The sequence below is a fragment of the Girardinichthys multiradiatus genome, chromosome 17 (genome assembly GCF_021462225.1).
Source record: "Girardinichthys multiradiatus isolate DD_20200921_A chromosome 17, DD_fGirMul_XY1, whole genome shotgun sequence".
Classification (NCBI taxonomy): domain Eukaryota; kingdom Metazoa; phylum Chordata; class Actinopteri; order Cyprinodontiformes; family Goodeidae; genus Girardinichthys; species Girardinichthys multiradiatus.
Window position 1 is genome coordinate 15,884,588 of NC_061809.1, and position 27,324 is coordinate 15,911,911.

Here is a 27,324-nt window from a genome sequence, read left to right on the forward strand (position 1 = left end):
TCCTACCCCACCCTTATGTGTGATTTCAATTTTCTCAAGCCTCAACTTGACTAAATTTTTTTTGTCTTGTTCAGCTGATGGTGTGTTGAAATAAAGCAGGAATGTGGACCAGGCTTTAAACTCACACAAACACATTTCCTCCTGTTAACACAGCAAGTTGTAGCTTCATATATGTTCAGCTGTTGTTATCGGAGGCCCTTCCTGACTCGCTGTGAGGACTATGAACGAAAACGACATACTCGAGATGGACTCCGCGCCCGAAACGGAGGACTTTGATGATGCACAGCTGGGCATGATAGACGAGGAAGCTGGTGAGAGCGCCACTTTGTCTTTCGCATGAGACATTTTCAGTCCTGGTGTGCTTACTGTGTCTGAGCTGAGGTTACTTATGGGTTTATCGAGGCTGCCTTGAGGTATTTCTAATACTCCATTATTGCACTGTAATTCGCCTCCACTTCAGACAGAATGCTCTTTGGTGAAACTCTAAAACCGCGATGAGACACCAGCAGTCCCCCCTTACTATCTATTCGATAACATTCAAGATGTAACTTATTTTCTTTTTGCTTTAGTTTTTACATGAAGTCCACTTCGTTGTTACCAAATTAGTTGAAAATGTCGTAAAAACGAATTTAAATATTCAAACCATGCCAACTGCGCGCAGTGGAAACAACTGTTCAGCAGTGGGCGTGACGGGCACACATCTCAATCAAGCCCTACATTACTGCAAAACAGCATTCCTTTTAGGGAGGCAATCTTACAGGGTTCTAATTGTGCCAAAATCGAAAAATATTTCTACATGGTAATATGCGCACTTACAATTACAATTCTGTTGCATTTTGTTTAGGTTTTTTTTTTTTTTTTGTGGTGTAGAGGTCCAGGTAGTGCAATTCCCTTTGACTTCAGCTTTATCTGAATAAATTATGAACCTGTCAACACATTTGGCTTTATCTGTTCAAGTCTACAGTTAAGCCCAAAAATCATACCGCTGGCAGATAAAGATTTGGGTGTATGTGTCATAGTGTTACATATGCCTCTGACCCACATGTAGAATCATGCTCAAGGGAAACTGGTACAAGTTTGAAAAAAGGTTTATTTAAGGAGAATGGATCGATATGGTGTTCAGGAACAACTGTAAGGAAAAACGACAGGTAAGTGGCACAGTAAACGAAACCGGAACTTAAATGTGAAATGTCTCTTACTAGGAGGGAGTAGGCAATCCGCCAGGAGGAGAGGGATTCGGACTGGAGAAGAAGTGAATATGGAGACAATGGTAAGTCCGATGATTTCTTAGTTACTTGGGTTAAAGGTTAGAGTGCAGGCGAAGCGTCAGCGGAGAAGTGGAGGGTGGACAGGTTAGGTTGAATGGTATTTGGAGAATCCGGGTCCGGAAGCAGCCAGCCGGGGAAGTTCCAGAGTTCGGCGTCGGGTAGGTGTGTGTGGAAGATCCTTCTTGGGGAGATCCTAGGAGTGAGGATAGTGCGAAACGAAGTCACCGGGACCAGCCTGGTTAACCTCCAGGTAGTCGCCGGTATAATCCTTGGAAGGTCCTTGAAAACGTAGTTAGTGTTTGAACGAAGCCACCGGGGCCAGCTTGGTAACCTCCAGGTAGTCGCGGGTTCAGTTCACTAAGAAGAACAAAGAACAAGTTAAACGTTGTCGAAGGCAAAGTACACGTAAACTTAATTAATATGAGGCTGGCTGAGTAGCTACCACAGAGGCTAATACTCGAGCGACGAGATGCTGTCTGCTTCCTGCTTAAGTACTCCAGGACTCAATCACCGAGATGGAAAACACCTGTCTCCACCACTGCTGAGCACTAGCGCCTACTAGGAGTCAAAAAACACAGACAAAAACATACAACAGAAACTCCAGCCCCAATATTACTCCCCGACCTCAATGACCGCCACCTGGCCGTCCAGAAATAGAAGGATGGGAAGCAAAGAAATCAGAAATCAAAGTGGGGTCACAAATAAAAGATCGAGGAACCCAAGAACGATCCTCCGGACCAAAACCCTCCCAATCCACCAGAAACTGCCGGCCCTCTCCACGCCGACGGGAGTCATGGATGCGATGAACAGTCCAAACCGGGTGTCCCGACTGGTCCAGGGTGGGCGGAGGGGGTTCGGCCAGAGGGCAAGAACCACAGTCCATTACGGGCTTAACCTGAGATGGAAGGTAGGGTGTACTCGTAAAGAGGAAGGCAACCTGAGGCGAACGGCAGAGGGACCGACTAAGGACTCAATAACGTAGGGCCCAATAAACCTAGGTGACAACTTCTTTGACATGGCCTTGAGAGGGGTGTCCCGGGAGGATAACCAAACCCTGATAAACAGGAGCTGGCCGTCTTTTGCGGTCAGCGATACGTTTGTTCTGGGCCGCAGTCCGATTGAGCTCGTTGACCTCGTCAGCCGCGAACAGAGGTGGCTGGTACCCTAATGAGGCTTCAAAGGGGGAAATTCCTGTAGCAGACGAGACTTGTGAGGTGATAGCATACTCAACCCAAGGGAGATGCTCGGCCCAGTCTTAACGGGGAAGAGGAGGTCGCACACCTAAGTCTGGACTTGAGCTGCTGGTTGAGTCTCTCTACTTGTTCGTTAGATTGGGGATGGTGGCCTGAAGTCAGTGATACCTTGGCTCCTAAAACAGAGCAAAACTGTCGCCAAACCTGGGAAGTAAACTGGGGCCCTCGGTCAGAGAATATCCTGTGGTATACCGTGTAAGCAAAAAACGTGCTGACCAAAAGTTTGGCAGTTTGCAACGCCGAGGGAAGCTTTCTAAGTGGCACTAAGTGACAAGACTTGGAGAAACGGTCAACAATAGACAAAATGACGTCATACCCTTTGAAGTGGGTAGCCCATTTAGAAAATCTAAAGCTAAATGTGACCAGGGACGATTAGGGATGCTCAAAGGTTGTAGTAGACCAGCTGGGGGTTCGTTACTACTCTTGTTTCTTGAGCAAACTGTACAAGCAAGCACCCATTCCCGGACGTCCTAGTGCAAAGAGGGCCACCAGTAACGTCTGTTAATCAGGGAAATGGTGCGGCTTACCCCTGGATGTGCAGAGAACCTAGCCATGTGGAACCACTGAATAACCCTAGACCTTACCGCAGCAGGGACATACGTACGGTTGGTAGGCCCGTTACCAGGGTCAGGCTCTGTCCTTAGCACTCGGGAGACCAGTTCCTCAATCTCCCAAGACACAGATCCGATGGTCCAGGCAGGGGGCACAATAGGTTCAGGTAGCTTCTCAGAGTCATCTGGTGTGAACTGCCGGGAAAGAGCATCAGGCTTGGAGTTCTTACTCCCAGGTCTGAAAGAGATGGTTAGATTAAACCGAGAGAAATAAAGAGACCAACGGGCTTGTCTTGGGTTAAGTCTTTTAGCAGTCTGTAAATAAGCCAAGTTCTTGTGTTTGGTCCAGACTAAAATAGGGTGAACGGCACCCTCTAACCAGTGTCTCCACTCCTCTAAGGCTAGCTTAATAGCAAGGAGTTCCCTGTTACCAACATCATAATTCCGCTCGGCTTGGCTCAGCCGATGCGAAAAATACCCACAAGGGTGCAGTTTGTCGTCGTCAGAGGAACGTTGTGAGACTACTGCTCCCACCCCAGTGTCGGAGGCGTCAACTTCCAAAATGAACTGTCTGGAGGGATCTGGATGTTTTAAGATGGGTGCCTGGGCGAACTTCTTCTGAAGAACATGGAAGGCTTGATCCGCAGCTGAGTTCCAAAGGAAGTGCACTTTAGTGGAAGTTAGTGCAGTTAAAGGTGCTGCCGTCTGGCTGTAGTTCCGGATGAAGTGGCGGTAGAAATTGGCGAAGCCGAGAAACCTCTGTAATTGTTTCCGTGAGTCTGGAACAGCCCACTCCAGCACAGCCTTAACCTTCTCTGGTTCTGCACAGAGCTGTCCACCCTCTTGAATAAAACCTAAGAAGGTTACAGAGGTCTGGTGAAATTCACATTTCTCCGCTTTCACGTACAGTTTGTTCTCTAAAAGTCTTTGTAACACCAGATGAACATGATGCTGGTGAGTCTTCAGGTCCTTAGAATAAATCAAAATATCGTCTAGGTAGACAAACACAAAAATGTTTAAAAAATCCCTGAGGACATCATTAACAAGTGCTTGGAAGACAGCAGGGGCATTGCAGAGGCCGAAGGGCATGACTAAGTATTCAAAGTGTCTGAGTGGGGTCTTAAAAGCTGTCTTCCACTCATCCCCCTGGCGGATCCTAACTAGGTGGGAGGCATTCCTAAGGTCAAGTTTAGTGAAAACTGTGGCCTCGCGGACAGGTTCAAAAACTGAAGAAAGTAAAGGAAAGGGATAGTTGTTCTTAACCGTAATGTTATTAAGCCCCCTATAATCAATACAGGGCCTTAAAGAACCATCCTTCTTGTTGACGAAAAAGAAACCTGCGCCTAGGGGTGATGAAGAAGGGCGGATAATGCCGGTAGCCAGGGACTCATTAATATATTTCTCCATAGTCTGCTGCTCGTGTGTAGAAATGGGATACAACCTGCTGGTGGGCAGGGAAACTCCTGGAAGTAAGTCAATGGCGCAATAGGGTCGGTGTGGAGGTAACGAAAGCGCCTTAGCTTTGTTGAACACTTGTTTAAGATCATGGTATATCAAAAGGTACCCGGGTAAGATCCGGAAAATCACTCTCCTCAACAACTGATTCAGGGGGAACGGGAGCGACTGCAGACTGAAGGCAGGTAGTGTGGCAACTGGTGGACCAGGACTCAACTCTACCCTTAACCAAATGAAGGTGAGGATTGTGTTTACTAAGCCAAGGGAAACCCAGCACCATAGCTACAAGAAAAACGTAGAAGGAAATACATTCTCGATGATTGCCAGATAACAAGAGGGCTATAGGTTTAGTTTGGTGAGTAATACGAGACAATTCCTGACCGTTGAGGGCTGTCACAAGACGTGGTGCTGTTAAAACTACAGTCTCGATCCCAGCTGCTTTAACTAGATACAAGTCTATTAAATTCTGTTCACTTCCTGAATCAACTAGCGCAGGGAGATTGTGGACCTGTTGGTTAAGTAGTAACGTGGCTAGCAAACAAAATCTGAGGGATTTGGGTGAAACAGTCTGGTCCACCGGTATGTCCCTATCTACCGACGGACCTGATCTTTTGGCCGAGGACGAGTAGGACAGTTGGCTACAAGATGCTCTATGGAGCCACAATAAAAACACTGCCTAGCCTGCCAGCGCCTCTGCCTTTCCTCGCTAGTGAGGCGTGCCCTACCCACCTGCTTGGGTTCAGTTTCTCCTGCCAGTTCTTGGGAAGGGGGCTTGGGGTTAACAGTAGGCAAAAGTGTTGGCTGGGTCCTAATATAACTGCGTTCATTTCTGGACTTTCTCCTCTCCCTTAACCGGCTATCTATTCTAATGGCTTTAGCAATGAAATCCTCCAATAACTCTGGCTCATCCACTAAAACAAGCTCATCCTTTAAAGTCTCATCTAGGGCATGAAAAAAATCCAGATTTAAGGGCCTGGCTGTCCCAGCCAGATTCTGCTGCAAGGATACGAAAATCTATAGCAAATTCTGTTAGCGGTCTACCCCGCTGCTTAATAGTCCATAACGTTCGACCTGAAGCCACATAATCAATACAGAAAGAAAAATTTCTCCTAAACTCCTTCTCAAAATCAGAAAATGTGCAACCAAACTGGACACAACTAGGAAAACGGGACTCAGCCCATCTTAGTGCTTTTCCTGACAAAAGGCCAATAACATAAGAAATCTTAGAGTCATCATGGGGAAAAGAGTGGGGGAAACGATTGAACACTAAACATTGTAACAAGAAACCCTTACAGTCACTGGTCTCACCTGAATATTTCTCAGGACTGGGGGAAATGACGTCACGGACGAAAGGAAGATGCTGGGTCTCTGAACTGGCTGCAGTGGCCTCTAACGGCTGAGTGGGGGTCTTGTTCAAGGATAGCTGTAACAAGGCGGTTACCTGTTCGAGCTGTTGATTTGTCTGACATTGCTGTTCGGCTAGAGAGCGTAACGTGGAATCGTGAGACTGAATATGGTGAGCATGATCGAAAAGAATTCCCTTGAGCGCCTCTGCTGGGTCGGGTTGGCTCGAGTATTCTGTCATAGTGTAACGTATGGCTCTGACCCACATGCAGAATCATGCTCAAGGGAAACGGGTACAAGTTTGAAAAAATGTTTATTTAAGGAGAATGGATTGGTATGGTGTTCAGGAACAACTGTAAGGAAAAACGACAGGTAAGTGGCACAGTAAACGAAACCGGAACTTAAATGTGAAATGTCTCTTACTAGGAGGAAGTAGGCAATCCACCAGGAGGAGAGGGATTCGGACTGGAGAAGAAGTGAATATGGAGACAATGGTAAGTCTGATGATTTCTTAGTTACTTGGGTTAGAGCTTGGAGTGCAGGCGAAGCGTCAGCGGAGAAGTGGAGGGTGGACAGGTTAGGCTGAATGGTCCGGAAGCTGCCAGACGGGGAAGTTCCAGAGTTCGGCGTCGGGTAGGTGTGTGTGGAAGATCCTTCCTGGGGAGATCCTAGGAGTGAGGCTAGTGCGAAACGAAGTCACCGGGGCCAGCCTGGTTAACCTCCAGGTAGTCGCCGGTATAATCCTTGGAAGGTCCTTGAAAACATAGTTAGTGTTTGAACGAAGCCACCAGGGCCAGCCTGGGTAACCTCCAGGTAGTCGCGGGTTCAGTTCACTAAGAACAAAGAACAAGTTAAACGTTGTCGAAGGCAAAGTACACATAAACTTAATTAATACGAGGCTGTTTGAGTAGCTACCACAGAGGCTAATACTCGAGCGATGAGATGCTGGCTGCTTCCTGCTTAAGTACTCCAGGACTCAATTACCAAGATGGAAATCACCTGTCTCCACCACTGCTGAGCACCAGCGCCTACTAGGAGTCAAAAAACACAGACAAAAACATACAACAGAAACTCCAGCTGCGACAGTATGAGTATGAACACTTTTGAGTTTAAATGTACATTTCTGTACTTTTGTGTTCTTTTGAGGTAAATGGTTTCAAAACTCTTGAAGATAATTGTACATGTTCATATATGCCTTTCCTTAATTTCTACCCCTAATGCCTTTACAGAAGAGCTCTACAGATACGGAGAATATATTGCGCACAGGAATACTCTTTTCACTAAGTGATTTATGCCCTTTTCCACTGGCTCGATTTGGCCCTACTCGACTCCACTTGTCTCGCTTTGTGAGCATTTCCATTACAGTGTTTTCTGTACCAGTACCTACTTTTTTGGTCCCTGCTCCTAAGCAGGCACGACCGGGGCTGAGTCGGGACTACATGTGACGTGAACATACTGCTTTTCACTGATTGGCCATGGGAGGAGAAGAAATAAGAAGGTTAGTTAATAAAACTCAAGGGCAACTACAATAATATTAAGGACCACAGTGGCTGGAGCAGGTCAAACATGTAATTTTACCATTTACGTCATAAACCAGCCTGAAGGCTGACAGAAAAGAAATAGGACAAATCAGCTTTCTGAATTACATGCAGGCAGAGCGTTGTATGTAATAACATCCTAAACCAGCTGATCACACATAAAATCAGCTGTTCAGAGGCACAAACATTTCCCCCAAAACACACAAAATAAAACCATCATAAAACAACGTGTTTGGTTCGGACATTTATTTACGGTCCTTTAGTGAACCAACGTCTGCAGGAGGAGGGAGCAGGCAGAGAGCCGCTGCCCCATAATCAGACTGCCTGCATCGGACCAAACAGGAGGAAGAGTCCGCTGAATCTGCGGAGCACGAATATGAAATATCCAACCTAAAACTAACTTCGAAAGTCAAAAGTCTGCGGTTTTGTGTTTTTAAGTCCTTGTCCTCCTTATTGCCATGGCTGAAACAAAAACTTCCTCATAAAGCCCAAACATTTTTATTTCTTCAGGCAAACTTTGGAGCTTCACCATCCAGACAGCAGCGTCTCTCCTCTCTGCTTCTTCTGCCACACCCCCTAACATCAGAACCCCTGAGCCTTATTTTATAAGTTCTGGCTGGGCTGTGGTCCAGATAATTATCCCAGTGGATCATTTTAGGCATAAAAACATAAATAAGACATTCTTGCTTATACATTAATACAAACATTATTAGTATTTAGTTTATTTATGTTCTTTATTTATTTTCTATCATGTCACGCAGATTACTTTGATGTGACAATGTAACACAGTAACGTTAATAGCAGCACAGCGCTCTACAGTCATGGCTGGAGGCGGGGCTTCAGTCGCCATAGCTTCAGCTGTTGGCGGGTCAGTGGAAACACAACAGTTACCGTACCGAGTAGAGAGAAACCGAGTGGTGCAGAGTCTCGCCGGCTAAAACGAGCCAGTGGAAAAGGGACATTAGTATCAGATTAAAGGAGCTCGATTGTTAAAACATACTACACTTTTCATATTTTTATTTGTAAAAACAGAAAAGAACAATTGAACTCTACTTTGCATTTGTCTATCACTTAACATCACAATTAAGTTTCAGGTTGTAAATGTCACAAAGTTCCAAGAGGTATGAGTACATTTCCAGGGCGCTGTATAAGATTCATTACTCATGTTGCTCACCATAAAGTGCATCACTAACATGTCCTGTTTATTTTTGTTATTAGTCATCAGTAACAATAAAAAACCCCACCACAAAAAGCATGTACTCTGGATCATAGTGTGAAAACAATGTTTTCACTGGACTGCTAATTCTATTCTTATTAAATGTTAATGGATCCATTGATTATGTTGAGCTGAATACACAGACCTACGGTTACTGTAGCTCAGTTTCCAGTTTATCTGGTATTTAATCTAATTTGCTAATTAAATACAAAGCTTTTTGCAAAAAAAACAAAACAAAACTGTTTTGTTACTTTTTTCTATGAAAATACACATTTATGAGCTGGCAGAAAAGGTTTTTTCTTACCAAATGGTGCTCATGTTTAGACCAGTTCTTTGAGCTGATTATTGGAGATGGCACTGGAGTCCTTTACAGATGTTACACAGTCCCTTGTGTCTAATGCAGACAGCTGTTTCCTGTCAGTTAGTAAAACCGACAGATGGGGCCTACCTTAGCTTATTTACTGGTTTAAATGGCTGTCATGTTCTGTAAAAAGGTGGAACCAAAGTACAGTGCCGTTTTTCTGTTTTGTTGGGCCTTCTTTGCTATGCGTTCTCATGAGCAGGGTGTTTACTCGAGAGGAAGTTTGGTTTTGCTTGGTGGGTTGTGGCATAAAAGCAGATTTTTACAGCCGACTGCATCTGTTGGTGGCAGAGCTCAGAATCCAGCTTATTGTAATTCCTGGAAAGATTTCCAGTCCAGATGTCTCAGGTACTGAAATTCAGTGTGATATCTTATATTTCATGTTAAAACAAGCCTGGTACAGCACAGCAATAAAGAAGAAACCTGTCTGCCTTCAGAAATGTACGTGAAACTTATGTTGAAACAATGTTCATTTTACCAGAGTTCAGACATTGCAAAGTCTTTTTTATGAGTAGTGATTCCCCAGTTATTTTCCCAGCCTGTTACTATGGCCAGTGTTGTAAAAACATCTGTCTTTAGTTACTTTTCCGCTTCACATGCCAAGAAGGCAAGACTTTCCATAGTAGAAGCTGTGTCATCTTCGTGTCATCATCAATCAGCGAGCTTTCTTCCTTTTTACCCTTCAGATGTGGGATACAGCGCTGTGATAAGGTATTTGTCCCCAACAGATACATTTGTTTTTGCTTTTTTTCACAGTTAAATGTTACAGATCATCAAACTAACATTACAATAAGGCAAAGACAATCTAAAAACATATGAAAATCATGGTACACTGTTTCATTGCCTATTGTTTATAAAATGGTCACAGTTGGGGATGAGTATGTCCAGAATTCAGAGAAACACAGCAAACAATAGACCAACTTCTCTTCTTTTGCCAAGGAGTAATGCAACTGTGCAGTAAGTGAGAAATTTCACTCCATGAGATTAAAAAGGAACAACATTTGCAGAATAGAAACACTCTCATGCTCAGTTTCCAGGCAAACCCACAAGCAGAGCATTAATGTAAAGAGATAGTACAGTCAGCAGCATCCCAATGGAAAATACAGCTGAAATAGAGAAAGAGAACTGTTATGTGGTTTATAAAGGACTTTTTAAAATTCTTTCTGTGCCTGAAATGGTTACAATGACATGCCACGTCAGACCACGTCAGATATTTCTTTGCTCTTACACATGGGCCTCCACCCTTAAAAAGCCTTTAGTTACATTACAGATTTTATTGCAGTTACATAATGTAACATTGGAAAAAAATCAAATGTAAGGCAACATTACTAAAACATCATTGAACACCGGTACATTGTAAAGAATGCACGTCATGCCCACCAAAGTACGGTGGAGGATCTGTGATGCTGTGTGCTTCTCTCCTCCAAAGGGTTTAGGAACTGACATCAGTAACCTCATGAAATACCGGGCATCTTAAATAACAGTCTAATGGTCTCTGCCAAAAAAACCTGAAAATGGGTCAGTAGCTTAATGATCTGAAACATAGGGCCAAATCAACAGGAAAAAATTATTTATCTGAAGATGTTTTGCACACTACAGCTTAGCTGGGGGGCCAGAACACAGGTGCCTATAAAATCTAAATGTTTATAGGTGCTTGGTGGGATGGTGATCACAGACTCAGTTTAGGTTTGTATATACTGAAAGTATCCCCACTTTTCTCATTAAAACTAAGATAATCATTTTTTAGCTTGTCAGCAGTTTTTTCCTATAAAGGACGAAAATGTATTCTTTATTTTGATACATCTGGGGTTGTAGCTATATGTTTAACATTTTGTTCATGTGTGTATCATTCTTTCTTTCCCCCAGTGTACCCTCAGGAGTTTCTACCCACTTATCACTCTATTAAAGAAGGAACAGTACTGAACAAAGCAGATCAGGTGAGTCAGCTTCTTTTGATATGAATCAAATGTAATCACTGTACATTGTTGTCAAAATATATTTGCTCTTTTAAAGATGTCCTGGTTTTTGTTGTTTTTTTTTTTTTTTGCTTTTTTGTCATAAAGGAAAGAAGCTATCCAAATCAAACTGGCCCTGTGTAAAAAAGTAATCACATCCTTGTTAAATCATGAATTAACTGCGATTAACTACTTTCTTTTGGTTTAATTTTGCCAACTACTCCCACAACCTGCATTCTGGCTGACCCGTTGAATGAAGAAATCATTTAAATAGGACCTGTCTCACAGCATGAAGTTGGCTAAAGGATCTCAAAAAGAAGCACTTCATAACCTGATTGGAAGAAATTGAAAAACAGAAGAGAAACAAAGTCACTGGCATCTATCGATCAGTAAAGATTGTGTTTCTTTGCAACTATCTTAAATTAACAGATCAATGAATTCTGCTCGCTGGCTGAAAACCCTGAAGGAGAATGTTTGGCCAACGTTTTGTGACCTTAAGTTCAAGCATACTTGAGATATGCAGCAGGTCAATGATCCAAAGCACACCAACAAAACCACCTCGAATTGGCTCAAAAACAACAATATAAAGGTTTTGCAGTGGCCTAGTCAAAGTCTGGACCTAAAAGTGACTGAGATTCTGTGACATGACCCTAAAGATGCGGTTCATAACCAAGACCCTTAAATGTGGATGAATTAAAACAATTCTGCAAAGAGGGGTGGGCCAAAATGTCTCAGCAGCGATGTGAAACACTGATTTGCAGTTATGGTATATTATGTTTAGGAAGCAATTACTTTTTACACAGGGACAGGTTCAGTTATCTTTCATATTAAGATTGAGGATCTAAAACAAGTGTGACGCAAAAGTAAAATCAAAAACAAAGCTGTAAGAAGGTAAATATTTTTAGCAGCACAGAATTTCTGGTTTGGACTGCAGTGGCTGTTATTTTTATAAAAAGTATTCTAAAAGTTACTTTTTGTTTCACACATTTACAAAGCAAATTAGATTTAGTTTATTGTAGGTAGGCATTTAAATAGTTCTACCATAATGCAAGTCTCATTGTGTGGAAAGTGTGAAGGAGAGAGGGAGAAGGAGGGCGGGTATTCTTTGGGTGGTTGGCTCTTCCCATTTTCCCTGCATGGTATCACAGAGGAAATCAGTTGATCAGGGACAGCAGCTACCTGCAGTACAAACCGTCCTCAATAACTCGTCGTCCTCTCTAACATGTATGATGTTATGGAGGAAGACTCGTATGTTTTTCATGAAGTAGGCTTACCTGATGGGCCTTGCTTCTGCCCTAAGGTTGAGTACAACAACAAACCGGACTCATTATTCTTCAATGACGGCATTAGGAGGATTGACTTCATCCTGGTGTATGAAGATGAGGACAAGAAGGAGTTTGAAAAGAGGCACGTGTTCCAAAGACGTAAGGTAGAGTTCTCATTTCTTACACGTACCTACTTGTCTGAGGTAATGTTACAAAGTATTGTTAGTTAATGAGATAAATGATATCAATACAACAAAAATGCTTAAAGCAAAGTTTTAGAACATGATAATAGAACAGCTAAAGACGTTTTTGCATTTCTTCACTTTACACGTCTATGATTATACATTACTATTGATTTTATCTTGTATTAGAAAGTTAAGGAGTTTTTCCAATAATAAGTAATAAGTACGCTTCTGTAGACACAACAAATCTCAAGAATTGCAGACAGAATAGATTATAAAGCAGTTGTTGGCTCACAAAATTTTAAGTTTCTTTAAACATTTATAAGAGACTTACAGCAGGAGACATATTGCATTGCACTGATGAATTGTATCGATGTCAGTCCTTTGTTTGTACCAGGATGAAAGTCTTCGACCTCAAATCCGGTCCTGACTGTGTGTACACAATATCTACTGCTTTACCCTTTGACGTGGCAGCTACAGTAGAAAGTCAAACAATAGAAAACTAAATTCCTGCACTTAAAATTTGCAGTGCACACTGAATTCAGATCAAAAGTGAATTAAGTTTAGTTTTAAAGTTTGTTGGACATTGTTATAAACAATAATACATTGGTGCATAAAGTTGGTTTGGGAATAAAAAGAGCAAAACATCAATATAGTCCGAACTAGGCACACCCTGGTTGTTTGTTACTTTAGTCTTTCACAATAGGCTTACAGTATTGTTTGTCTTGAAACACCACACTCCCTCTGTTTTAAAATGCTAAAGTTATTAGGTAATTAAATCCGTGACAATTTGGTCTGGGGAATTTCAAAGAAGATCCTGAAAATCCACATAGATGGATCTGGTTTTTCTTTGGCAGCTATGAGCAATGAGTGTCAACTGAAAACATGCCCTGAACTACAAACCTCAAAGCTGATTGGCCAGTTTTAGACAGTTCTTTGAAAACACTGGGCTTATACAGCTACTCAGTGTCGGCGCTAATGCTTCCTCCACCGCAGATACACTGAGACAATTCATCTTTCATAATGGAGCCAAACCAAATTCACCGGCACTCCCTGTACTCGGTTTCTTCATTCTGTTTCTGTTGTAATTCTGGTTCCTGGAGTTGTATGTCAATTAACCGATTGATCGTATATATGCAAAACATATAAAACCAGAATTTTATTTAATCATATGCTAGATTAATTAGTTTTCAGATGGTTGTTTTTGAGAAAAACAGGAAGAATGACTTCAGTTTATTGCCTTTCCTTTTTTTCTTGGAAAGGACGTGTGGCTGGTTAAAAAAAAAGGAAGCCACAACAATGGTGCTGCAGTTGACAACAGAAATATTGGCACAGATACTTCCCAGCTTATATTTACCTACAAGGACTCAATTATTTTCTGAGACACTGATCCTGATTCACCAGAATAACCTGAGTGGATTTTTAAACAACCAGCTGATTCAATATTATTTTTCTTCCCTGCAGAAACGACGAGAGTACTTTGAAGCCAGCCTGATGAAGATGGGCCTGGAGCTGGAAGCTATGCCTTCTGTAAGTGGAAGCCCTCAGAAGCTGCTGTTTTTCATCATGTACCTCCTGCAAGAAACTAACTCTTATTGCGTTCTGCAGGTCCTCAATGACAACCTTATGTATGTTAAAGTTCACGTGCCGTGGGATGTGCAGTGCACATATGCCGAGGTCCTGCACATCAAGGTTCCCATCGATGTCAACACTACTCCTTTCCGCCCCTCCATGTGGAGGTTTTTCAACTGTTTCACCAAGTACTTCAGACCCAATGAGGAACTGATAACAGAGGAAACTGACTTCTTCACTGCGCCCTTTGAGAAGGACTGTCTGGATCGCTTCAGAATCGAGAAAAAGGATCATTTCTTCACTCCATCCATGAAGAGCAGGATGGCAAGTTGTAACATGTTATATACCTTTCAATCTCCCTGCATTTTGAAACTACCTGTAGCGGGTTATGGTCATGTTTTTTAAATCCTTATACCCGTCACACTGTTGGGTATCTGCATTGTCCTTTATTAGCATAAGGCAGGCAAGATAGGAAAAAAACACTCTGGCATTGTCTTACAATGCATATGTACTGTAGCTTACATAATTTGATCACCCGATAAGCCCAACAGTTACAGATTTTTAAATCTATTCAAAAATTGCACTTCATACTTTAATTCACTTTATGCAAATGCTCAATGATCAATGCAACTGTGGCTCAAATATCACAGCAGTATCCCAGAAATAACATCATCTAGTCCAGCTATGCTATGCTGGCTGCACTGATGAAGATTTTAATCACAGCATGCTGACTGCTTTAAATTAAAAGTAATACAGACGCTTACCCAAAATAGTGATTAACTTGGCTAATAATTATTTTTACCAGCATTGAGCATTGAAATGTTATTCTCAGTTAGTCAGTTGAACTTTAAACAGGAAAAAATAGGTAAAACAAGATGCTTACTTGATGGCAAAAGTAATGTACCCCACACTGACACTCTTGATCCCAACAGACAGATGCTGTCTGTAGGTCAGTAGGTCAGAGCTCACCTTTTAATGGCTACTATAAGAGGGAAAGCTTTACTTTAAGGGAACCGCTTAGTGATAAAAAATATTCACCTCATTAGAGATTTCTTCTGCTTTTCACACTTGCCAATTATGACATAAAACAAGCCAATTATTATTAGTATTTCATTACTTTTTCATAGATTTTTTGTTTTATCAGAAGGATTACCAGCAAAAACCAAATATTATTAGTAATTTGGACTTTAGCTGCTCTTACACCAATGACCCAGCTTTCTTAATTAGACTACAATGGACTGTTATTACTTAGTTCAACTTCAGTACCAGTAAAAGCAATATATCATTAGCACCTAAAAATGTGGATTAAAGCTGTTTTCTACCAGTGACTCAGCTTCCCTAGTTAGAATTCAGTGGAATGATGAGAATATTAGATTTCTTAGAAGGATTCATAGATTTTTTGATTTCTTAGAAGGATTGTTGAATCATTTGATTTGTTTTTCTGTGTCTCTATCTGTGTTTATTTTCTTTGTGATTGTATTGTAATTGTATGTACAGCGCTTTGAGTGTCTCGTTACTGAAAAGCACTATATAAATAACCCTACCTTTCCTTACCTGTCATCAAAAGTGACACATCATGTTGAAACCAGATATTTACACTGTCTAAAAAGATAGAATGATTTTCTCATTCTCTGCTTTTAAATCAGAATAAACATTTTCTGTTTTTGGTCAATTAGGATTGCCAAAATAAGTTAGATTTCCTATAGGCCAAAATAATTAGAGACAAAATTATTTTGCTTTTTTGTCCTTCTTAAAATGCAGAGGTTTTCACATATTTCCGTAGTATTTGATAAATCCTAGTATTACTTGTATGACGTGGGTCAAATGAATTGGCTATCCTTCCACAAGCTTTCACAATAGTTTGTTGGAGTTTTGGTTCCTCCTGGGAAAACCGAGCTCTGAGTTCTGCCCCCAGATTTCTGTGGGACGAGATCGGGGTTTTGTAATGGCCACCCCAAACCAAAGTCACTTTGTAACATATTCGACTCTATGCCTTAGGCCACTATAGATATGGAGGACCCATTTATGCCCAAGCTTTAATGTCCTAGCTAATGTCTTGTTTCTTCAATATTTTCACCTAATCTTCTATCCTCATGATGCCATCTTTCTTTTGAGGTGCATCAACCCCTCCTGCAGCAAAACACCTACACAACATGATGCTCCCACTTTCCAGTTAGGATGTTACCCTCAAGATTTCAAACTTCTCCCTTTTTTTCTCCAGATTTACATAACGTAATCTTTGTTTTATCAGGCAACATGACATACCTCCAGATGTTAAAGTCATTTGAAAACTGTTTTCTGACGTTTTATGTTACTTTTAGAATCATGGCATCTTGCCGCATGGTGCGTTTCATAGCGGTAGAGCCTTAAATGGAGTCCTCAGTTCTCGACACAGCTGTCCGGGGTTTGAGTCCTGACCTAAGAGACCTATGCTGCATGTCTTCCCCATCTCTCCATCCCATTTCCTGTCTGCCCACGTTGGAAAAGTGACAAAAAAAAGAGCAATTAGTGCTGCAAAACAAATATAAAAAAAGTAATGGCTTCTTCCTTTCTGAGTGGCCTTTTTTCTGTCCTAATCTTTATGTTGATTGTATGATTTACCCATTAGATAACATTTAAGCTCTTCTTCTTCTAATCTCAGGCGTACTACATCCTGTGCAGAGCTCCCTATGAAATCAGAGGAAACATGAAAAAGTTTGGCATCACCAAACTGCTGGGTGGTGGAGTCTACAAAGCCGCCTATCCACTACATGATGCAAGTTTTTTTTATTGCATTCACCTACATACAGTCGTATAAAGGTGTACATTAGCTGACTACGGATGAAGTTCATAATATGTCGAATGCCTCTGTTTTGCAATTTTAGTGCAGGTTCAATGTCAAGTCCACAGAAGAAAGCTGTCCCAATGAGAGATTTCTCCTCTATAAGGAATGGGCTCATCCCAAGAACTTCTACAAGATGCAGCCACTGGACCTCATAAGGTTCGCAAACAGTTTTATAATCAGGTTTAATATTCAGTGTCACACAGTCAAAAAGCACAGTAAATGGGAAGAAATATAGAAATACCACATATTAGACATTAGAGTTATCCAGTGCCATTAACTTGAATTAATTCTGGTCAATCTATAATTATGGTCAATCCTAATGACATTTAACATAATTGCTCAAGAGCTTCTCACTAATCTGGATTAAATAGTGGGCTAGGGCGGTCAGTGTTATAGTTCATATATCTGAAAGATAGGCAATGTCTGAAAAAGACTATATGATTCCAGCAAATGGAAAAATGCAGAAAGAAAGCTATAAAATACATACAGTGGGTGTAAAAGTATTCACACCCCTTGAACTTTTCTACATATTGTCACATTACAACCACAAAGATGAATATATGAATACAGCTCCTCTGTGCCGGCCTCAGATGTTGGTTAAGAGAATATTGGGGAGCAAACAGCATCATGAAGTCCAAGGAACACACCAGACAGGTCAGGAATAAAGTTGTGGGGAAGTGTAAAGCAGGCTTAGACTATAATAAGATTTCCCAAGCTTTCAACACCTAACGGAGCACTGTTCAACCCATCATTTAGAAAAGGAAAGAGTATGGCACAACTGTAAACCTACCAAGACAAGGCCGTCCACCTAAATTTACAGGCCGAACAAGGAAAGCACTGATCAGAGATACAGCCAAGAGGCCCATTGTGACTCTGGATGAACTGCAGAGATCCACAGCTCAGGTGGGGGAATCTGTCCACAGGACAACAATTAGTCGTGCACTCCACAAATGTGGTCTTTATGGGCAGTCTTGGAAGAAAACCTGTTGGAGTCTGCAAAAGACTTGAGATTGGGGCGGAGGTTCACCTTCCAGCAGGACAACGACCCTAAACTTAAAGCCAGGGCTACAATGAAATGGTTTAAAACAAAACATATTAATGTGTTAGAATGGCCCAGTCAAAGTCCAGACCTAAACCAAATCAAGAATCTGTTGCAAGATCTGAAAACGGATTTTTACAAACACTCGCCGTCTAATCTGACTGAGCTTGAGCTGTTTTGCAAAGAAGAATGGGAAATATTTCCATCACTAGATGTGCAAAGCTGGTAGAGACATACCCTAAAAGACTTGCAGCTGTAACTGCAGCAAAAGGTGGTTCCACAAAGTATTGACTCAGGGGGTGAAGACTTTTGCACAATGCCCTTTCCTGTTTTTTATTTGTTAAAAAAATCATGTATAATTTTCTTTTCACTTCACAATTGTATACCACTTTGTGTTAGTCTTTTAATAAAATTCCAATAAAATATATCTATGTTTGTGGTTGTAATGTAACAATATGTGGAAAACGTCAAGGGTTATGAATACTTTTACAAGCCACTGTAGGACTGAACCTTATGAGACCCTACAGGGTAACAAGCCTGTGTTAGAGGAAAACCTAAACAGAGAAAGTCCTTTCAGATAAGCAAAAAGAAAATTAATCTATCTCATAGTCAAAGGAAATTGCTAAATTCTTAAGTTGGCTAAGTAGGATGTCATTAAGAGATTCTGATAAACCAAATAAACAAATCTGTATATTTCTGTGTATCTTCATAATTGCAGCTGGTTATATGGAAGCAAAGATATTTGTATTGCATTGCATTTGTACAAAGAATTTCTTTTCCCCCTACAGGAAGTATTATGGGGAGAAAATCGGGATCTATTTTGCCTGGTTGGGTTTTTACACTTTTATGTTGGCTCTGGCTGCTGTGGTGGGACTGGGCTGTTTCATTTATGGATACCAGATGCAAGAATCAAGCACATGGAGGTATTTAAAATTAATAAAATACAAGAAAGGTTTTCTAGATTAGATATAAGCTCTCAAAAAGAATTGTACCTACAACCGCTAAATCGGAAAAGTTCAAAGAAAAGAGGGAATAAATTCACATTTTATCCTCAAACTGTATAAATGGATATTTACCAATAGCTATTATAACCACATGGGCAAGGGGTTGGTTTAAAGGGATGTATGAATACATTGGAGACAATGTATGCATCAAAGGCTATACTATACCCTAGCAGCCCTTAGAAATTGATGTCATATGTTGGATTTGTTTTTTGTTTTTTTGTCTGATATATTGTAGACATGCTTTTCTTTCTAATGACGTCTGTTCTGTTTACAAAAATGCAGCAAGGAGGTGTGCGACCCTGAAATAGGAGGAAACATTGTTATGTGTCCTCAGTGTGACCTCTGCAACTACTGGATGTTAAACAGCACCTGCGACACTTCAAAGGTAAGCTTTTTAACAATAACCTTATTTGACTTTGCCCTTTAACCAACACATGTGGGCTTCATTCATCAAAAACTGGTATAGAAAAGTTTCACATGTGATTCATAACCAGTGCTTATACTGGCCAGTCTCAGCATGCAAATAACAACCCGGGAAAACTAGCAGCTGAAAACAATTGTTACCTACGTATCATACCCCTGATTATTCATAGTTCTAGAGAGAGAGAGGAATTTGCGACATGGATGATGGTAGAAAAGGCCCATTTCTGATTAACATAGGATCACTGAGATGCTAAAAGACACATAGAAAACCAAATGTTGTCACAAAGAGGAACACGTCTTATTGCCATGTCTAAACCGATAATATGCACGTTTGGGTGGAACTTGAGATAAAGTGAAGTCATGGCCCTTTTACTGTCATGTTTGGTAATATGATCCCATGGGAATGTCACATTTACATACAAGGAAATATCAACATATATTCATTTCATGTTCTGTACCTGTGAGTGAATCCGTTGTTAACTTTGCCTCGTTGTTGTCCGGCTGATATTTTTTTAGTTGTTACAGCAGTTGTGTGTTCACACCTTTGTAAATTGTAATTTTTTTGTCATTTTATGCGGTTCTCTTTTCAGAAACTTATTATATTCGATAACTTTGGAACCTTGGTGTTTGCTGTTTTCATGTCAATCTGGGGTGAGTTTGCTTCAGCTTATTGTTTAATATTCCTTACCAAATTTCAGTCTGTTAAAAGCAAAATCTCTTTTATTATGTCACCATAAGACCAAAGAGGTAATTGTAATTGTGCTTCTTCTGCCTTTCTGACTGTTTTTTTCTACAGTTACTGTGTTCCTGGAGTTTTGGAAGCGCTACCAGGCGGAGTTGGAGTACGAGTGGGACACGGTGGAGTTCCTGGAGCAGGAAGAGCCACCTAGACCTGAATATGAGGCCAAGTGCATTTATGAGACGACCAACCCTGTCACAGGGGTAAAAACTAAAACTAAAAACCAGCTAATACTTTTGCTAATACTAACTATTGTACTAAAGTGTGTTTATGTAATGTAGGTGAAAGAAAATGTGCCTTTTACAACCTGTGGACGATGTTTTCGAGTGTCAATAGGAATTGGGACAGTCCTGTTTTGGGTAATGTATTTACTTATTTTACAACACTGTGATCTTAACATTGTCAGTAGTGTTAAAAATACAACAAATGACTCAAAGCCATTTAAATTTTAAAACCACAAACTTCAACGTGTTTTACTGGGATTTCAGGTGATAAATCACTTACTGAAACTTTTGCTCAAAAAAGCTCAAGTTCAGTCAGACAAGGAAGAGCATCTGTGAACATCAATTTTTAAGATGGTTTTCTTCCAGTGTTGCCTTGTATTTAGCTTCATCTGTGTTCCCATGAACTCTGAGCAGCTTCTTGGTTCCTGCTGAAGAGAAGCATCCCCACTGCATGATGCTGCCGTCACTGTGTTTTACCATGTAGATCCAAGTAAAATACACTAAAGTCTGTGGTTGTAATGTGACAAAATGTGGAAAAGTTCAAGAATATTTTTCACCTACATAGAGTAGGTGAAAAGTCTTTTCATTGTTGGTGGAAACAGACTGTATATTTTATGTATTTGTTTTATGCTTGCACTTTTACCTGACTCGACTCAGTTTTCCCATGTATTTCCAGGCAGTTATTAGGACATTGTTTTAAAAATCATTAAGGTAGACATGCTCATTTGTTCTGCTAAAACACTGCAGGATAGGATGATAGGAGCATTTATATAGTTTGTATTTCAAGCTATCTTGATCTTTCATTCCCACATCAGCATCTATCCATCACATTTAATCTCTATAACCTCTGGACTTCACTGTCTGTTCGTTCTGCACTATCCTACATTTCCTACAAGTCCTATTATGAGCTATGGCCTTTATGAGAATATTTTAAATCACTTTGTCCTTTGCTTTTTGTCCTTCAGATCGTGTTGATCCTGGCTTCCATCGTGGCCATCATTGTCTACCGACTGGCTGTTTTCCTCTCCCTGTCAGTCAGTCTAAAAGACGCAGGGGATCTGAAGAACTTAGAGCCGATAAAGGAGTATGTAACACCCCAGATGGCCACCTCTGTCACAGCCGGCCTCATCAGCTTCGTTGTGATCATGATCCTCAACACGCTCTACGAGCGGGTCGCCATCTGGATCACAGACTTTGGTGAGTTTGTGTAATTTGTGCTGTGTTTTGTTTTTTGTTTTTTCCTGTGTTTAACACGTTTTATATTTTATCTCAAATGTAATGGCAGAGCTTCCTCGGACTAGAACGGACTACGAGAACAGCTTGACGCTGAAGATGTTCCTCTTTCAGTTTGTCAACTATTACTCCTCCTGCTTCTACATTGCTTTTGTTAAAGGAAAGATAGTCGGTTACCCTGGAAAACCTGTTTATCTCCTGGGAAAATACCGGAATGAGGAGGTGATATTCAGTATTTCTACTCTTAACTCTTACAATGTCCTTCAAAAATAATCATACCTTTTTTCACATTTTGTCATGTTACAACCACACACTTTAATGTCTTGTGTTGGGATTTTATGTGACAGACCAACACAAAGTTGCTCGCAATTGTGAAAATGATACTCTGTTTTCAAATTTATTACAAAATAAAAGCTGAAAATTGTTGCATGTACATGTATTCAGCCCCGAGTCAAATATAGCTACAAGTCATTTGGACTATATCTCTGCCTGCCTTGCACATCTGGAGACTAAAATCTTTTCCCATTCTTTTTTGTAAAATATTGAAAGCTCAACCTCCACTCCTGTCTCAAGTCTTCTGCAACCTCACACAAGTTTTCTTCCACGATTGTCTGGTGTTTGAGTCCATTCATCTGAAATGTGACCATCTTCTCTGTCTCTGTTGAACAAAACCATCCCACAGCATGCTGCAGCCATCACTGTGTTTAATTGTAAGGATGCCATGTTCAGGATGATGTGCTGAATTAGTTTTCTGTCACATAACATTTTGCATTTAGGTCAAACAGTTCAGTTTGGGAGCACCTTCTTGAATACATTTTGATGTCCCCTAAAGGACTTGTGAGAGACTGTGAACTGGACTTCTCATGGCTTTCTTTCAACCAAGGATTCCTTCTTGCTGCTCTTCCACATAATGTAGATTTGGGGAGTTGGTCCTTTACAGTTGTCCTGCCTGAGTTATGAATCTGTGTAGCTCCTCCAGAGTTACCGTGGGTTTCTTGGATGTTTATCTGATTGATCCTCACCTTGCCTGGTGGGCGGTCATGTCTTGGTAGGCTCACAGCTGTGCCATTTTTAGATTAGGGCTTTAACAGAGCTGTGGGATGTCCAAAGCTTGGAACTTGTGTAGCCTAACCATGCGTTAAACTTCTGAGATTAAACTGCATTCAGGTGGACTCTATTTCTTCTTCTTCTTCTATAGGCAACTGGTTGCACTAGATTTTCTTTAGGGGTATTAGAGTGAGGTAGGCTGAATATGAATGCACACCATAATTACTCAGATTTTTATTTATCAAAAAATGTGGCAAGTCGATTTCCTTCACTTTTCACATATATATGCACTACTTTGTGTTGCTCCATCACATAAAATCATGATAAAATGTTTGGAAGTTTGTGGTGTTAACGTGACAAGATGTACTTGAAGAGGTGCTTTTTAGGAATTGTACAAGTCAAGATAAAAATGTTTAGATTTCTTTAAAGTTGGCCTCACTTTTTTGTGGCTTTTCTTGTGTGTTTGACTCCCACAGTGTGATCCCGGGGGTTGTCTGATTGAGCTGACCACACAACTCGCCATCATCATGGGTGGGAAAGCCATCTGGAACAACATCCAGGAGGTCTTGCTACCGTAAGCAGTCATAGTAAAACAACAAACAATCCACCTCTGCAACAGTTTTCATGCTGAAACATTTTGGGTCCTCCACAGGTGGGCAAAGAATCTGATATTTCGCTACTGCACCCGTTCAACTTCGCAGAAGGCAGAACCGCCTCGCTGGGAGCAAGACTTTCAGCTTCAGCCTTTTTCACAACTCGGGCTCTTTTATGAATATCTTGAGATGGGTTAGAAGCATCAGTATTAATACTTACCTTGTCTAAACATGGAGCCAGGATCTCTAACTGATCTGTGTTGTTTATTTCATACTTCACAGTGATCCAGTTTGGCTTTGTGACCCTGTTCGTAGCCTCTTTTCCTCTGGCTCCGGTTCTGGCTCTGATTAACAATCTTTTTGAGATCCGTGTTGATGCTTGGAAAATCACGACTCAGTTTCGGCGCATTGTGCCTGAGAAAGCTCAGGACATAGGAGCTTGGCAGCCCATTCTTCAAGGCATCGCCATACTGGCAGTCGCAACAAATGTAAGTTGAATTTTAGAGTTTTATCAATTTGAAACTTTTTGATTGTGTCTTTTGTATAAAAATAGATTTATCTATTGCTACCCATAATAAGAAAATATTGTATAATAATTTTATTGTAGAGGCTTTAAATTTTACAAGGACACAAGCAGCCTTCTACCGTCATTTAACTTATTTGTTGCTCTGGTGTCCCTACAGGCCATGATCATTGCTTTTACATCCGATATGATTCCACGACTGGTCTACTACTGGTCATTTTCTTTGTATGAAGGTCACACTGACCACAGCATGAAGGGCTACATCAACAGCTCCCTATCTTTTTTCAACACCAGTGCTTTCAGTGATGCTACAATGAACGCTCAAGTCGAGCGACTGAGCAACATCACCATTTGCAGGTGCGAAGACCGGCACATCCCAGTGGGATCTGTTTTCACAGCGCCCTCCACACTCATTGGGTCCCTTGATACAAGATGTATAAAAAATATGATAGTAATTATTTCTCACACTAGCTTAATCTCACACTGAAAAATTCTGAACATACATTTTTACATATTTATTGTGTTGAAAAATATTCAATGCTTAGGAATAATAGTTTTTGCCCACTTATTAGCACCCCTAACAATTCCTGCAAAATGTAAATAAAGCATATTTTATTTTATATTTTTCTTTTTAAGTTGATCACAGTATTGAGGAACATTAATTAGTATTCCATGACGTCTTGTTTTCATGGGGTATACAGACACTAGATTGTGATAAAGATTTTATTTTATGTACCCTTTACAGTTTTAAAAGCCTTAACTCTTATGGGAAAGCTTTCCACAATTGTGTAATTGGGAATGTTAGACTATTTATTTGCACATTTGTGAGGTCAGACACTGATGTTGGATAGGAAGTGCTGGTTTGCAGTCTGTATGGTAATTCATCCCAATGTGTCTGTGCAGGCCAGTCAAGGTTTTCCACAATAAACCTGCTCATCCATGTCTTTATGGACCTTGTTTTGTGCTGTGGTACACAGCATTAAACTGTTAGCACAACATTTGAAGTTTTCCAAAATGTCTTAGTAGGCTGCAGCATCGAGGGTTCCTATCATTGGAATTAAGTGGCTTTGCCCAACTCCTGAAAAAACAACCCCATTCCAGAATCCCCTCTGAACCTGACTTTGGACATGACACAGTGAAGTCAGGCAAGTGCTGTTCTCTGGGAACTACTTAACCCAGAGTCACCCATCGGATTGTCAGACCGGGAGGCATGACTTGTAACTCCAGAGAACATGTCTTCATCCCTTTAGAGTCCAGCGTTGGGGCACTTTACACCACTGCAACCAACCCTTACATTGCACCTGACAATTTAAGGCTAGGCTGCAGCTGCTCAGCCATGGAAACCCTTTTCATGAAGCTTTTGAAACATTGTTCTTGAGCTAAATTGAAGACCGCATAATGTTTGGCAGTCTGTAGCTAATGACTGCAGAAAAGTGGTGACCTCTGCACACTATGCTCCACAGCATTTTTACCTTTGCCTACCACTTTGTGGCTGAGTTGCCGTAGTTCCCAATTGTTCCCAGTCCCTACAACTTTGTTATAGTACCACTAACAGTTAACTGCAGAGTGATTAATAGTGGGGAAATTTCACAGTTGGACTTATTGCACAGTTACTATTAGAACACCTGAATTCACTGATTCACTGACTGGTAATACAGTGTATATGATATGACTCTGAGGCCCATTTCTCTCACCTACTCGGGGCGAGGGGATGCACAAGGGAACATACCCTCATTTTTAGTAATGTAGAATATTACTGAAATTTTCATTTATTTCAGTAACTCCATCACTAAGTGAAACACACTATGTTGATTAATTACACACGGAGTGATGTTTTCAAGCCTTTATTTCTGTTAATTATGATTTTCTGCCTACAATCCTTACAAATTCAATAGAAACTCTGTGAGGCGAACAGAACAGAAGAGGGCATCATATGTGAGCTTGGATTCTGGACGATCCAGCAAAATGCGTTAAAGGGATTTTAAAATGTTAGGAAGGAGATTGTATTATTTTAGCTTATTTAATTATTTATTTATTTATTAAGTGATGTTCTATTGGCAAAAAGGGGTTGTACAAACAAGTACAACTGTAATTTTTCAGTGTGAGATTATGTTACTGCAGCAGACTTTTCACCAGGGGCACCAATAAGTATGAAGGGTGCTGTCTTTGTTCAACTCCGTAAAGAGAGCAGCAAATGTTTTGCTGTTGTCCAAAACAAATTGTTTTAACCTCAAAGGTAAATTTAAATGTTTTTTCCTCCTTAAGGTATCGAGACTTTAGGTTTCCTCCTGGTCACCCCAGAGAATATGAGTACAACATTTACTACTGGCATGTGATCGCTGCCAAAATGGCTTTTATAATTGTCGTAGAGGTGAGAAGAAAATCCTACTCGTGCACACAAAAAATATATATACTTCCTATTATCAAAACACTGTACAAAAGCCCTTACTCTCTATGTCCTTCTCACAGCACATTGTTTACCTCACCAAGTTCATCCTCGCCCACGTAATCCCAGACGTTCCATACACCATCAAAGAACGGATCAAACGAGAGAAATACTTGACCCACGTCATCCTTCACGAGAGCAAGCTAAGGCTGGTGACCAAGCACTTGAAACCATTTGTAGGGGATATGTCAAGTCAAATGGAGGCAAAGAAAGAGAATGAAGTGGAAGTGTCAGAATTCTGACAGAAACACGCTGCAGAGGAAACTTTGGATCATGCATCAGAACTGTTATTAATGGGTTTTTGTTGCTTCCACAAAAAAGAGATTTTTTCAGTAATCCTTAGCATCCTGTGAAAAAAAACTTAATTGTATTAAAAGCTAAAGCTATTCATGGGTGGTTTGTGTTCTGTGAAGGAAAATCTTTGTTTGAAACGTTTCAAGACAACAAGAAATGGGAAATCCCTTTTTACCCTCAATGACCTCTGTGTTTGGTTTATGTTGGCTGTCCAGTTATTTTTGTGTGTCTTATGTCAGGAATATTGGGAAACAGCTAGTAAAAATGAGTGATATAGTTTTGAATAGCCTCAGATAAACCATTTTTCCTCAAACACAATTAATTATTACCATCTGGTGCCTTCAACTGACTACGGGGCTGTTAGACTTTGGTTATGCTGTCTCCCCCAGTTGTTCTATATGCTACATGTTAGGAGCTATCGATGTACATGCGTTGCCTGTTGGATTATTGACAAATGTAAAATTGCAAATATACATAGACTGTTTAATTAGCCTGTCTAATGGTGCCTGTTATTTGTAGGCCTTTGTTAATGTGAGTGAAACCTCTCTTTCTAATTATAGCTATATTCACCAATATTTCACTGCTTCTACTGTTAGTTTTCTAACCACTAATGCCATGTTACAATCTCAGATAATAAAAATGCACTTAATTTTTATTTGTACAAATATGTCAAAACCAAAGTTGTATTACTTTTGTTAAACTGTGGTTCTACATCCATTATGTATGCTAAAAATGTCATTGCTCAATGATATGTTATATATTTTTGTGCTGGCACTGTTATGCTGTTATTAAACTGTTTTTCTTTTAAAAAAAAAAAAAATTGCATTAATCCTCTGGGGTCCCTTTACTTTGTATTCCACCTGTGTCTCTTGGACACAAATAAGGTCTTTTGAGCTTTGCCATAAAAGCTTTTTTTTATGAATCCCTCTATCAACATCAGTCATCTACATACATAAATATTGCCTAACTTCTTTT

General features: G+C 40.6%; 1 protein-coding gene across 2 annotated transcripts; it reads left to right on the forward strand.

Annotated features, from left to right (window-relative positions):
- Positions 1-27,174, forward strand: ano6 (anoctamin 6). Of its 2 annotated transcripts, none has more exons than XM_047390385.1 (20): positions 1-311; positions 10,853-10,923; positions 12,242-12,370; positions 13,853-13,918; positions 13,997-14,284; positions 16,602-16,715; positions 16,825-16,940; positions 18,612-18,746; positions 19,110-19,212; positions 19,841-19,901; positions 20,047-20,192; positions 20,271-20,348; positions 21,179-21,410; positions 21,499-21,668; positions 22,970-23,067; positions 23,146-23,279; positions 23,369-23,574; positions 23,770-23,966; positions 25,875-25,980; positions 26,079-27,174. In XM_047390385.1, exons 1-20 carry the CDS (start codon positions 221-223, stop codon positions 26,295-26,297), a joined length of 2,760 nt encoding a protein of 919 aa, XP_047246341.1. In that variant the 5' UTR covers positions 1-220; the 3' UTR covers positions 26,298-27,174. The 2 variants fall into 2 exon arrangements, with proteins under 2 accessions (XP_047246341.1, XP_047246342.1); XM_047390386.1 differs by having other exon boundaries at positions 2-311; positions 12,292-12,370.
- The last annotated feature ends 150 nt before the right edge of the window (positions 27,175-27,324 follow it).